This window comes from Lepisosteus platostomus, chromosome 6 (genome assembly GCF_059453375.1).
Source record: "Lepisosteus platostomus isolate fLepPlt1 chromosome 6, fLepPlt1.hap1, whole genome shotgun sequence".
NCBI classification, from domain to species: Eukaryota; Metazoa; Chordata; class Actinopteri; order Semionotiformes; family Lepisosteidae; genus Lepisosteus; species Lepisosteus platostomus.
This window is the reverse complement of record NC_142616.1, coordinates 27,105,580-27,117,070: the sequence shown is the minus strand read 5'-3', so window position 1 is coordinate 27,117,070 and position 11,491 is coordinate 27,105,580. Positions and strand designations below refer to the sequence as shown.

The window sequence follows — 11,491 nt, the reverse complement described above, 5'->3', positions numbered from 1 at the left end:
GATGTCTCCCGTATCAGTACTGAACAGCCCCACTCTTGCTTAGGTTTTGAAATATGTAGCAGATTATTAACTTAACCAGGGATGTTTTTATATTGTATCAAAACCTGGACCGAAAAGGTTCAAAGAGTTCATTACATGCTAGAGTTTAACTGAGATGCCACTGCAAATTGGAAAAAGAAGAGTAATTGTTAAACTCTTGGTGATCCAGTCCAGATTTTCTGGTTAATGAAACATAACCTAAGACATCTGCGAAATTACCAGTGCTTAACAGTTAATTCATTTTTTGGCTTGGAGAGTTTGTATCTTTGGTATGGCCATTATCACTTATCTTACTAATATGCTTATGTACTACCCTTCTGGTGATAAAAACTTATTTTCCTACAGAGAGATTCTCTATTCTCTGAACTCGTATTTATATACCCAGTAACTCTTGTGTACAGCGGACCAGATCACACGTGCCTTGTAGATTTTACTCTTGAGTTTCATTTTGAAACTCACTGCGACTTGTAAATGACAGTTCCATTCCTTATAGTAGTTGTTAGTTGCTATAAACCTGCTCACATTGTCGCAATTAGAAAATAAATAATAATAATAACAAATGATTAAATAAAACAATGACATGACACATGCAATCACTCAATGGACTTTATTATACTGTATATCAATAAGAAAGAAAACCTGTATAGAGCAGAGAAAAATTAATTTAAACAAAACAACACAAAATTAGGGAGAAAGTTTGGTTGCTTATTTAGAACTTAATGATTTTAAGAATAATCAATATGATCTCCTGAACATTTTGATTTGTCTCATTACAGTGCATTTACTGTGGAAAACTAACAAAAACAGGTCTGTTGTAACAAGTACATACAATGTACTGTATATGATGCAGTGACACTCCTGAAGAGCTACAGATTTTTATATTTAAACTGTAGGCCTATATTGCAGTTTAACAGTTACCAATTAAACATTCGGTATAGCTCAAGTGTAAGTCTTTAAGCGCTTAACAGGATGTGACACATCTCTGTTGTTTTTATTAAGAAGAGATACATGGAAACTTGCAGGCAGTGAAGCAGCCTTTGACAGATATTATCATTGCTCTGGGATAGTGCTGGATGAGGACACTCAGCTCACTGAGGAGCAACATGTTCTTCACAGCTTTACAGCTGCAAAGCCAGGAGACAGATTATCTGGTCAGAGTCAGCAAAGTGTCTGTGATATTCCTGCAGCCAAGTCCTGGGGCGTGGGCTTTCCTGCGGTACAGCTGACAGACAGCCCTGCGGCTGCCATTGCATCGCCTGTGGACGGTCCAATTGCTGCAAACTACAGGAAGAAACCATCAAGATTTTTTAAAGACAGTATATAGAGTATTTAAAAGGTGACAAATATTAAGCTACCAGTTATGCAGCCAGGGATCAGTGCAGTACTAAATATACTAAATAAGTGTATTTTTACACGTAACAACTCCACATCTTGCACTTCCTTTAATTACTAACCTCATTAGATCCCTCAACTCCAAACTCTACCAGTTCTTCAGTGCGGATAACGACAAAAAAACTCTCAACTTGTTTACTACCGGTGGTTGGTAATGTAATTGTCAATCAATGAACTGGTCCTTCCTGTTATTTCACTTACTTTCAATGTTTCCTTACATCCCGCATCTCACTTACAGTAAGACGTCTCTAAGGTGACTAACAATACAGTGTTACTGTGCCTTCTTTTAGGCATGTGGCTGTGATGAATGTGTCAATCACAGGCTTTCACTGATCTTCATGTCAAGTTTAATTTAACTGTGCTAGCAAAATAAAGCACGTGATTAATAGCCAGGAGATACTGTAAATGTCAAGTGTGCACTATTTACTGATGTTGTATTTTGATACTTGTCTATGATGCAAATGCACTTGGTAATTTCATAAAACAGCTTTTCTTTTTTTATATGGTACATATCACCACCTCCAGAATGATCTAATCAGGAATGATAATTTACTCCTAACAGTTAGAATGACTGAGTCACATCCTACATTTGCATTCACTGTCGGGTTCTCTGCTTTCTCTGCCAAATCATCAGCACTAACAATCTCGGTAGGTACACTTCACCTGCCAACAATACAGCATTGGCTGTAATCAACAACAGAAAAATGGTAGAATAATGAAGCTTTATGTAATACACACTACTATAAAATACTTGAAATAAGGATGTATTGTGTATAAAATGGCTTTAATCATCACACACAATAATTTAAATGAAAATAAATGCCTCAATGTAGTACACTATTGTGAAGAGAAACGAGACAGTGAAAAATGCAAAAAATGTTTTAAATGCTACTATGATCTACCCTTAATGTATGCTTATTCTACTAGTGATCATCTTATTAAAGAAGTACATTTTAGACCACTTGAAATTGTAGAAACAGTCCAATATGTTTCCCTACGTTAATTTAAGAATTAACATAATCTTTTTTGTATATTCAGAAGTGGAGTACTGCACAATGTCTGCAATCTCTTTTTCCTATTAATATACCAATCTATCGAAGGTACAGGTTTGGGGAAAAACTGAAAAGAATGCTATTCATAAGCAAAACAAATCTGATAAAGCAAAGAAAAAATCAAATTTCATTAAAGGTGTCAAATGTTTCTTTTCCTGCATTGTGAGATGACTGCTAAAAAGCTGAACTCGGTGCTTTGTTGTGTAAGATGTCCTTCAAGCAGTGTAGTTATATCAGACTTTCTTCAGATACGCCATGGGACATTCACAGGTGTCATTGAAAAACATATATGATGTGCATCATGCTATGACATGAATAGTGAATAACCTTTCTGAAAGATACTGTTAAAGAGAACTTAGCTTCACAGAGCAGAAGACTTACTGCTCCTACTTATTCAAGGAGGATAATTAATTTATTTACAGCATTACACTTACCTGACTAGAATGTTTAACAGAAAAAATACAGCAAATAGCTAACCACCTTCCCCTAAGTGCTTGTTTAAACAGGATTCTGAAAATGTTGAATGTTACACAGGAACAACATGATGTTTAGCAAAACTGCACAAACTTTTTCGAGACAACATTTGGTTATTTCTATTGTAATTTGACATTTAAGGGCCTTTTTTAGCTACTGCTATCTAATTCTACATTGTGTGGATCAGCACTCCTATTGACTAAAGCTAAAACATGAAGATTTAATATGTGATTAAAAGCACCTTTATCAAGTCACCCATGTTAATGTGGAAAGATCAATAGTAAAAGTATAACTGCTTGTAATTCAGATTATCAGTACCTTAATCTGTTCCAGTCTGTTTCCTGATAGTCTTTGCAGAGCCTTAAGGCAAAATTTCACTCCTGAAGGACTGAAGAATGCAATGCTTGCTGGGACATCCTACACACAAATTAAAACAGTACAACATATAATAAGGCCAGCAAAACATCTCTATTTTGTGTCTGTGACAATTTATTTAAAGGTTGCTTGAATGTCAGAGTGAATAGCATAATAAATACAATTAAATAAGATGCTAAAGTTGGATGGACACTTAACACTCTGGAACTGTCACACGTGAAACAGGTGTTGCCAAGTTAATAAATGCAATTCATGTCAAATTTGTTTTCCAAGATGTATACATTTCTATCCATTCCGAGAACCATACATTCTAAACCAAAAGGAGTACAGAAATGACACACTTCTTCTCCATATTAAGTGCACAGCATCTGTGAAACATTCCAGTAAATCTAGATCAGTGAGGTGATGTTCAAAAGGAAATGAGAAATCAAAAATAATACATGAAAATGGAAATAAAAGCACTGCATTGCAGTCAGTGCATTTCCATGCACTGACTGAACAAAAAACTGTAATTGCAATTCTTTATACCCTATACAAGTAATTCACGAAACACTGTTTTGAAGGCTTCAGGATGTTAAACGCCAGACAATGGATATGTTGTTTTACAGTGGTTTTGTGTCAGTTATGTGCAGACATTTCAGGCTATCTGACATTTAGCTGTAAGATGATAAACTGTATATCGAATCATAATATTGTACAGAGCTTACCTGTTCTGAGAAGTAGGTTTCCAAATTTTTTTCAAGATCTGGGTGCTGTGCCGTTTGGTAGACCATCAAACATTCCAGAGGCACACCTGATTACATTTAAATGAGTGTCACAAAGTGCTCTTATTTCTGAATTTTATCATTCATAATTTGTCATCAAGCTGTAAAATATTTTCCTAAGAACAAGTCATTGCAGTTCTTTATGTATAATGCAGGTAGAAAAGACAAATGCTACATAATAAAAACTCCATACCATCCCATATTTAGATTTTATTAGCAAGACATGCAACAATATGATTTAGAAATCCTTTTAAGAACTTATCTAAGTTTTGCGTGGTTTCTAAGTCACTCTAGTAAAATACAGACTGTTACCATTCATCTTCAGTGCTGTGGGTAGAACTTCTCTTTTAATAGACCCACAAGGAAAGAGAAGGGGCAATGAACTGGAGTCTTCTCCTGCAGAAAAACAAGACTGCTGTTTGTACAAATGAGATTTTGTCAAATGTTTAGTTATCCACATTCACTACAGCATATTAATGAATAATCACAATTTTTATCAGATACATTCAAGCCTTACATTTGAATGCTTGTCCTAAATAACACTTTATGCAGTGATATAATTGAAAATAAGATATTTAAATAATATTACACCAAGATACAGAACTCTGGAACTTCTCACATACTTTCGCAGATGAAACAAGATAGTTTATCTGCATTCCCACTGTCTTCTCCCAGTGGAACCAGACCAATTTCTTGAACTAGAAAACAAGATTTGAAAGTGCATATCAAAATAAACAGCATTACAGAACACATATAAAAATACAAATTCAAATTTAAGCACTTTAAATTCTGGACTCAAAGTAATGTACTCAACACTATTATATGCGCAAATGGTCAATATCAAAGGTTTTAGCAACAGATTATTTATATAAGGTGGGCTTATAATGTTAGCAGGCTAATTAAAATAAATGTAAATTGAAAACTATGTACAGTGGAGCAATGCCTTTTGGTATATATATATAAACACATCTAGAGGAATCTTGTTCCCTGTAGATATCAGTACATATCTAAAGCTGCTACAGTATATCAGCTTAGTGTGACCATCAGATTTGTGGAGGAACATGGCACACAGTTGTCTGACACTGGTCAAAGATCACTATTATTGTTCATAGGAATGAGTTCCTCAAAGCTCTATTTGTATGTGAACTACATTTCACTGCTCCAAGGTGCCTAGGTCTCATGATACAGTTTTTTCCCAGTGTATAAAACCAAGGTTAAGAATGAAGTATTAAACAGAGGCAATTACAGTATATGTGCTGTAGCACCTAAGTGACAGTCATGTGTCAGCACTCCTGTTTCCACAATGACTTAATTTTTATCACAGCTGGGATCAAATGGTATAGCCCGGGGCTAGACGTTATTAATTCTTCTATTCTGTTCCACTGTACATTTCCCTCCATCCTATTTATGTTGTAATTGTTGAAGAGATCCTCATCAGCAGGATCCACTAAGTAATTCAGTATCAATTTGGTGGTTTAGGTATTGGTAGGATCACAGTCTTGTCCAGTAATAGCATGAGTTGAGAGTGACAAAGTTGGCCACTTTTGTATGTTACACAAACATGATATAAATGCTATCTGAAATGAAATGCAAACTTTAATGGAAGGATGATGAAGGACTGACACCAAGGAAAGACGATTTCTGTTCACCACATACTGCAAATGCTTTTACTATGAGTCACAGTAAACTAACACTGTTAGGAAACCATCATTAAACTCCTTATCAAAACACAACCTTACGTTAAAAGCCAAGACATTCTGCACAACAGAGATTAGTCACATGTAGAAAGAAGGACTGAGTGGATCTCCTCTCTAACACAAGACGAGTGATAAATCAACCAATGTCTCCTGTTCACACGTTTCTTTGGTAACAGTAAACTGTGAGTTGTTACAAACCAATTTCCAAGCAAACTAAACGCAGTGTTTATCATGTTGATAGATTAAGGCAGGATACACAGGTGTCTGGCACAGAAAAGGCTGTTTCAATTATCAGCTAATGTGTTCAAGTCAGAAACAGCAGGGTCTTGTGAATCCTCCAAAGGTGAGGCACTTCCCTGACCTTGCCAGGAGCCTTTTAAATGATAGATGAGGCTTCACCAGGACAGCACTGGTATCAGTGCCTCTTTCGTGGCAGGTGGCTTGTGGCAGTTTAAAAAGAAAACATACCCCATAATTATAAGAAACCCATAATCCATCTGCAGCACACACAGTGAATTCTGAACACTTTTTAGTCATATGTTTGAACATATCAATCATCGGCTGCATAAATGCATCTATTTACATTTACTCCGCTGAGTCCAACCTTGTTAAAAAGGCAGTTGGTGATAGTTATGTTGTGGCTTTTACTGTACCCAACTGGATGTGTCATTTTCGTTTACAATCCTCATCTAACACAAACATCCCAGCTTTGTAAAAGGCACTGATGTTTGGCTTGCTTTCCCATATGTAACAGCACCATATTCAAAAACAAGTCTGCAAGCAGAGGGTTTGGGTAAGCACAATCCCTCTCTCTTTCTGTATTAATACCTTCTTCACTTATTTTTCGAAACCTCTTTATTTGCGAATCAACTGATCACAAAGGAAGCATGACGAGCACATAGAAGACCTACCCAAGGCTGCAGTGGCTTTCCCAACAACATAGGTGTGCTTAGTGTTCCATTTATCCTTCAGCCCTTTGCTCCACTCTGTGCAGATCAACAACCAAAAAACATCCGGCACATTAGTCAATGTGTTTTCTCCTTTATGTGTGAAGTATACAACTTGCAAGTGTCACAATTCAGATGGTACTGTAGTTTTTCTTGTGGCTAGCACAATTCTTTTATAAATAACCTATGCCAAACATTCAGTATTTAAAGTTAATATGTGAATTATATTGGTGTACTCTGCTAAAACGTGTAACATACAGCATGTCTCAACCCTCTAATTTCAGGCTTATAGGAATTCAGAGGAAGGCTCGGACCAGATGTGAGGCAACGGAGCACCATTGTTCTGAAGGTAACATTTATCTCAGCTTGAATGAAAAGCATGAGCAAGGCAGCAGGCTGACTCTAGAGGTCTTTCAAAGAGAGTTTGGCAGGTTTTTTGATGCAACTATTAACAAAAAAACAGGTGCAAGCAACTAACAGAATTCAAGAATCATGGAAGAATTGCTTTCCATTCCAAGTCACTGAAATTAAATTTGTGTTGGACAGGATTCTGACAGGCCAGGTGTTAGAATTTAAGAATTCTCTCAAACTACAATAATACACAGATAATAATAGATCACTGTCAGGGATGCGGCAACCATTTGTTCAGTGAAGGTAATAATTAAACACAGGCTTCTGTCTTGTTTTATTTCCATTTGTGTATTGTGGCTAACAAGCATATGAAGGACTGGAAAATAATAATTAGATATCATGGGGGTTCGTTGAAAAAATGCATCTTCTATTATTTCAGATAAGCCATCACATTATTAAAAGATTCTAAAGTAACATATTTCAACACCTATTAAATGTCAAAACACTCACTAGGAAACCAATTTTCATGGCTTGCACGCTGTCACATGACAGAAAATTAAACCCAGGCAGTAATATATTAAAGGAGTACTGGAGTGTCTCTTGTGAACAAAAATGTGGTTTCTTACACAATATTTAAAATGAAAAACACCAGCATTACACCTTTTTTACTATTTTGTACCATTATTTTACCACTTAATTTAAATCATTTGCATTTTTAAATTCCTATCCATCTCATATCGTTGATTCAGTTTTCAGTAAAAAGGCTAGCTGGATTAATTTAGTTGTATTGCATAAACACATTTGTAATTTTTGTCAACTGTCTTATCGTCCAGTATAATCCTGTCACATGTTAAAATAAGAGGCTCTGTACCTGCAACGAAAACATCTTTCTAGCTGCAGGCTGTCCTGCAACTGTGAAATGCAAAGCTGTTGTTAAGAGGAAACCTTTTTTTGTCTTCATGTTTGAGCAGTGTCGACACTGCATTGCAAATAAGGGTCACCTTCCAGTGATGCCAGTGCTTTCTCTAGTAAAGAGGGGAGAAAAGCATTTCTGACCAAACTGATAAAATGAAACTACAATAAAAAATGCTTCTTCTTCAATGGGAGCTGTTTTATTGAGCTGGGTGCAGTGGTGACTTATGTATTAGGGTGAATGAGTCCACCTTTCTGACAGGTTGGATGAAAAGAGATAATCCAAACTAAGCTTTCACAGAGAAAGTGGTTTGTAAATATTTGACCACTATATCGTAAACCTCTGAAAACATCTCTGATCTGTCCACCTGTCAGGCTTCATTGTTCCGGATCACTGCTTTCTGTATACTCCAGCTGTGTAAAGCAACAGGACAACAGCCCTTAACTTCCCTTTGTGGAATTGTCTGTACGGCCATGACAACAGAGGTGTAGGGAGGAATATGGCAAATGCTGACATCTATGGGACATTTACAGCCCCTGCAACGCTTAGCTTCAGGGAGCTGGAATATGAAGACCTCCAGATGGAAACATCCAATACAACTGTGCCAGTCTATCTTTGCAAGTGAAAAACTGGCCATGTTACTGCTTGGCAGAAAGTAAAGACAGTGAAAACGACTAGTGAAGTAACATTTACAAGCCAACCAAACTCCATAGTCTCTTCTAGTCAACCAACAAGAGGTATAAAACAATTCACAATTGCCACCATGCTATCTTTATCATGTTCTCCATTTTAACATTATGACATATTCACTTACCATCTCTTCTACCCTTGTCCTCCAGACACTTTCTCACAGCCTCCACAGCCCTTGGGCTAGTGAAGACAAGTCCGCCGTACTTCTCAGGGTGAAACAGCTAATAAAAAAACTTTTTTATCAGACTTGAATATACTAGTAAATAAATTAATTGTAACATGCAGCCCATCTGTATTCATGGAAAGGATTTTAACCTGTCAGTAACTATGTGAGACTCCAGCGAAATTGTGATAGTCATCGTATGTGATCTGCAAAGCACATGCTGACACAAGAAGGTTTTCTTTCTAAAGGAATGGAAGATTAGATCTAATAAATGTGAAAAATGTGTAATGTTGGAATTGCAAGGTATCATAAAACAAAATAACAGTATCCATTTTCTCTTCATTTGATTGTGATTCAATATGAACTCCGGAGTGTCTTAAAATAGCTTTTGCATTTAGGCTTTGATCTGAATGACTGTCATTTAAAAAAAAACAGCCTGTAACAGTACGATCATGTCAGGGGAATGACACAAAGATTATCCCTCACCTTTTCTGACAAAGTGTTCAGTGACACAAATTCAAAAGACAAAACAGGTATCAACGTAGCCTTAATTCCACAGGATGCCAGCTCCTACAAAAGAATGAAAAGTGCACTGCAATTAGGAAGAATTTGGTAGATGACATGTGGAATAATGAGAGATAATTAGGCAAAATAGAAGACTTTTAAAGATCACAAAACAGAGCATGCTCGGCCACAGTTAGTACTACATTTTTCTGATTAATCTATCTTAGCTATTATTTCCTATTAACTTAGACAAGTATTACATAAAAGTCTTCTCTTCTTTGTTTTTCAGTATACAAACCTTTACATAAGGGTCAGAACTGGAATCGGCTTCTTTGGATTCTTTTAACAGGAGCACATTCATCTTCAATGCAAAGACAAACCACTGTCTAAAAAAAACAATTAGCAAAGCTGTAATAAACAGACAATAAGAATATTATATAATACAAACGAAATGACTATGTCCCACTTCCCTCATGGTCAGAAAACTGATTATCAATCGCCATTCAGCACAGAGGCGGTTTTCAAAGGCATGAGTAAGCACAGTGCACACCCACTGACTGACAAGTGTTGCTCTTCTGATAGCGTAACTGAAAATTCCCACTGCTCTACTTTTGCCATATCCAAAATGTATGCAATGTATACAAACATTAATTTAATAATAACAGCACCCAAGAATTTAGTGCTTTGAAAAACGGTTGTGGAGTATAGTTCAGTAAGTTTAGTAATAAGCACGGTAAGCTAGGCTTGACTTGTTTAGCTGAGGGCTAAACTCCTGGCCATAGCAGGAGGAAGCTGGGACCTCCATGCAGAGCCAGAAGTGACCAAGGTGTAACTGCAAAAATCAAGGAGTTATGCAAAAGACAGATTGGGAGGAGATTAGGTACTTTTGTTTAGTATTCATATTTGTTTGTAATTGATCAAATGATACCAGGAATGATTATGATTTAGGACAGTTGAGGCCAGTTGAACTGTGCTGTTGTTATCCCAACTGAACCTCCGTTTAGTTTCTCTTTTTTTACAATACTAAACAGACATTTGTTCAGATCAAATCTATGGTTTGCGCAGTGGCGAACCCATGATTCAGGCAACGGGCGGGTGTGTTTGGAAACACCTATTTCACAACGGATGTCACCACAACAGCTGGTCAGCTGCCATTCTTAAATGACACACCTTCCTCATATTTGTCCCCTCTAACTCTTGGGTAATCCCTGTATTCTTCCCACAAATAAACCCTGAAACTCTCAGTACGACGGCTACTAATCTGACTAGGTGTGCAGCTGTCTGGAACACATTAGCTTCGTTGCAGGGTTTTCATATTGTCCTTATAATACTCCAGCCCGTCACCTCTGACCTCCACAGTTGTAGGCAGGAAATGAACAAACGCAACAATTTTAAGATCATAGGTTCTGTTAGTAGCAACGGAATGAGATGCGGATTTTACTCGGAACAAGCATAGTCATTTATTTTTAATTTTGTCACTGTAGCTGCATTTCTTCATTAACTCTATAAGCTTGTATGCATCAATTTCTTTTATGAAAGCGTATAATTTGGCAAAAGACTGATCACGGACAATACAATCATTTATTTTTAAACGTAGCCTTCACAGTAATTAAATACTTTGTTGAGCAGTATCCTACGTTAAACGTTACACATCGCTGAATAGCATTTCTGTCAAAGGTCGAACTGGGGACGCAAAACAGCAGATACAGGAAATCGTTACAACGTTTAATTTCATTGCGCAGACCCCCCACATCTCTGCTCTTGAAACAAATGTTACTGACAACTCCCACGATGATTGTGTATACGCAGTGGATAGATAACTGCCCCAAGAACAGAAATTATAAGACATACTTCAGCAGCACAGCCTGAACAGCTGTTCTTCCGACAACAAATTACGATGAAGAACTGGGTTGAAGAACGAGGGAAAAATCAAGAATCGTAAAGAAGAGAGGTAGACAAAAATACATTAAAATAAAATCATTTTTAAAAATGCCATCACCATTCCTATAATAAATGTCATATACACTGTAAAATGTATCACATTATTTCTAAGTATGTTATCTTTACTTATATGTTATATAAATAAGACTCCCCTCGAATTCTTTAAATGCTTTGCACCAAAACCCTCCC

The 11,491-nt window shown here is 36.6% G+C and overlaps 1 protein-coding gene across 2 annotated transcripts; it reads right to left on the bottom strand.

Annotated features, from left to right (window-relative positions):
* Nucleotides 1-631: 631 nt before the first annotated feature.
* On the bottom strand, nt 632-11,476 carry uros (uroporphyrinogen III synthase). 2 transcript variants are annotated; one of them, XM_088635112.1, is made up of 10 exons: nt 11,213-11,476; nt 9,660-9,747; nt 9,344-9,427; nt 8,819-8,915; nt 6,705-6,779; nt 4,720-4,794; nt 4,409-4,492; nt 4,040-4,125; nt 3,276-3,374; nt 632-1,320 (listed from the first exon to the last, which is right to left on the bottom strand). In XM_088635112.1, exons 2-10 carry the CDS (start codon nt 9,720-9,722, stop codon nt 1,198-1,200), a joined length of 786 nt encoding a protein of 261 aa, XP_088491238.1. In that variant the 5' UTR covers nt 9,723-9,747; nt 11,213-11,476; the 3' UTR covers nt 632-1,197. The 2 variants fall into 2 exon arrangements, with proteins under 2 accessions (XP_088491238.1, XP_088491239.1); XM_088635113.1 differs by lacking the exon at nt 6,705-6,779.
* Nucleotides 11,477-11,491: the final 15 nt, after the last annotated feature.

Excerpts from the sequence above, each read along its gene's own strand:
- uros (XM_088635112.1), bottom strand. The coding sequence starts at position 9,722 with ATGAATGTGCTCCTGTTAAAAGAATCCAAAGAAGCCGATTCCAGTTCT. Across the intron at positions 4,493-4,719 it reads ATCTTGTTTCATCTGCGAAA|GAGAAGACTCCAGTTCATTG; the intron begins GTATGTGAGAAG and ends GTTTTTCTGCAG. Across the intron at positions 4,126-4,408 it reads CACAGCACTGAAGATGAATG|GTGTGCCTCTGGAATGTTTG; the intron begins GTAACAGTCTGT and ends AAATGTAATCAG.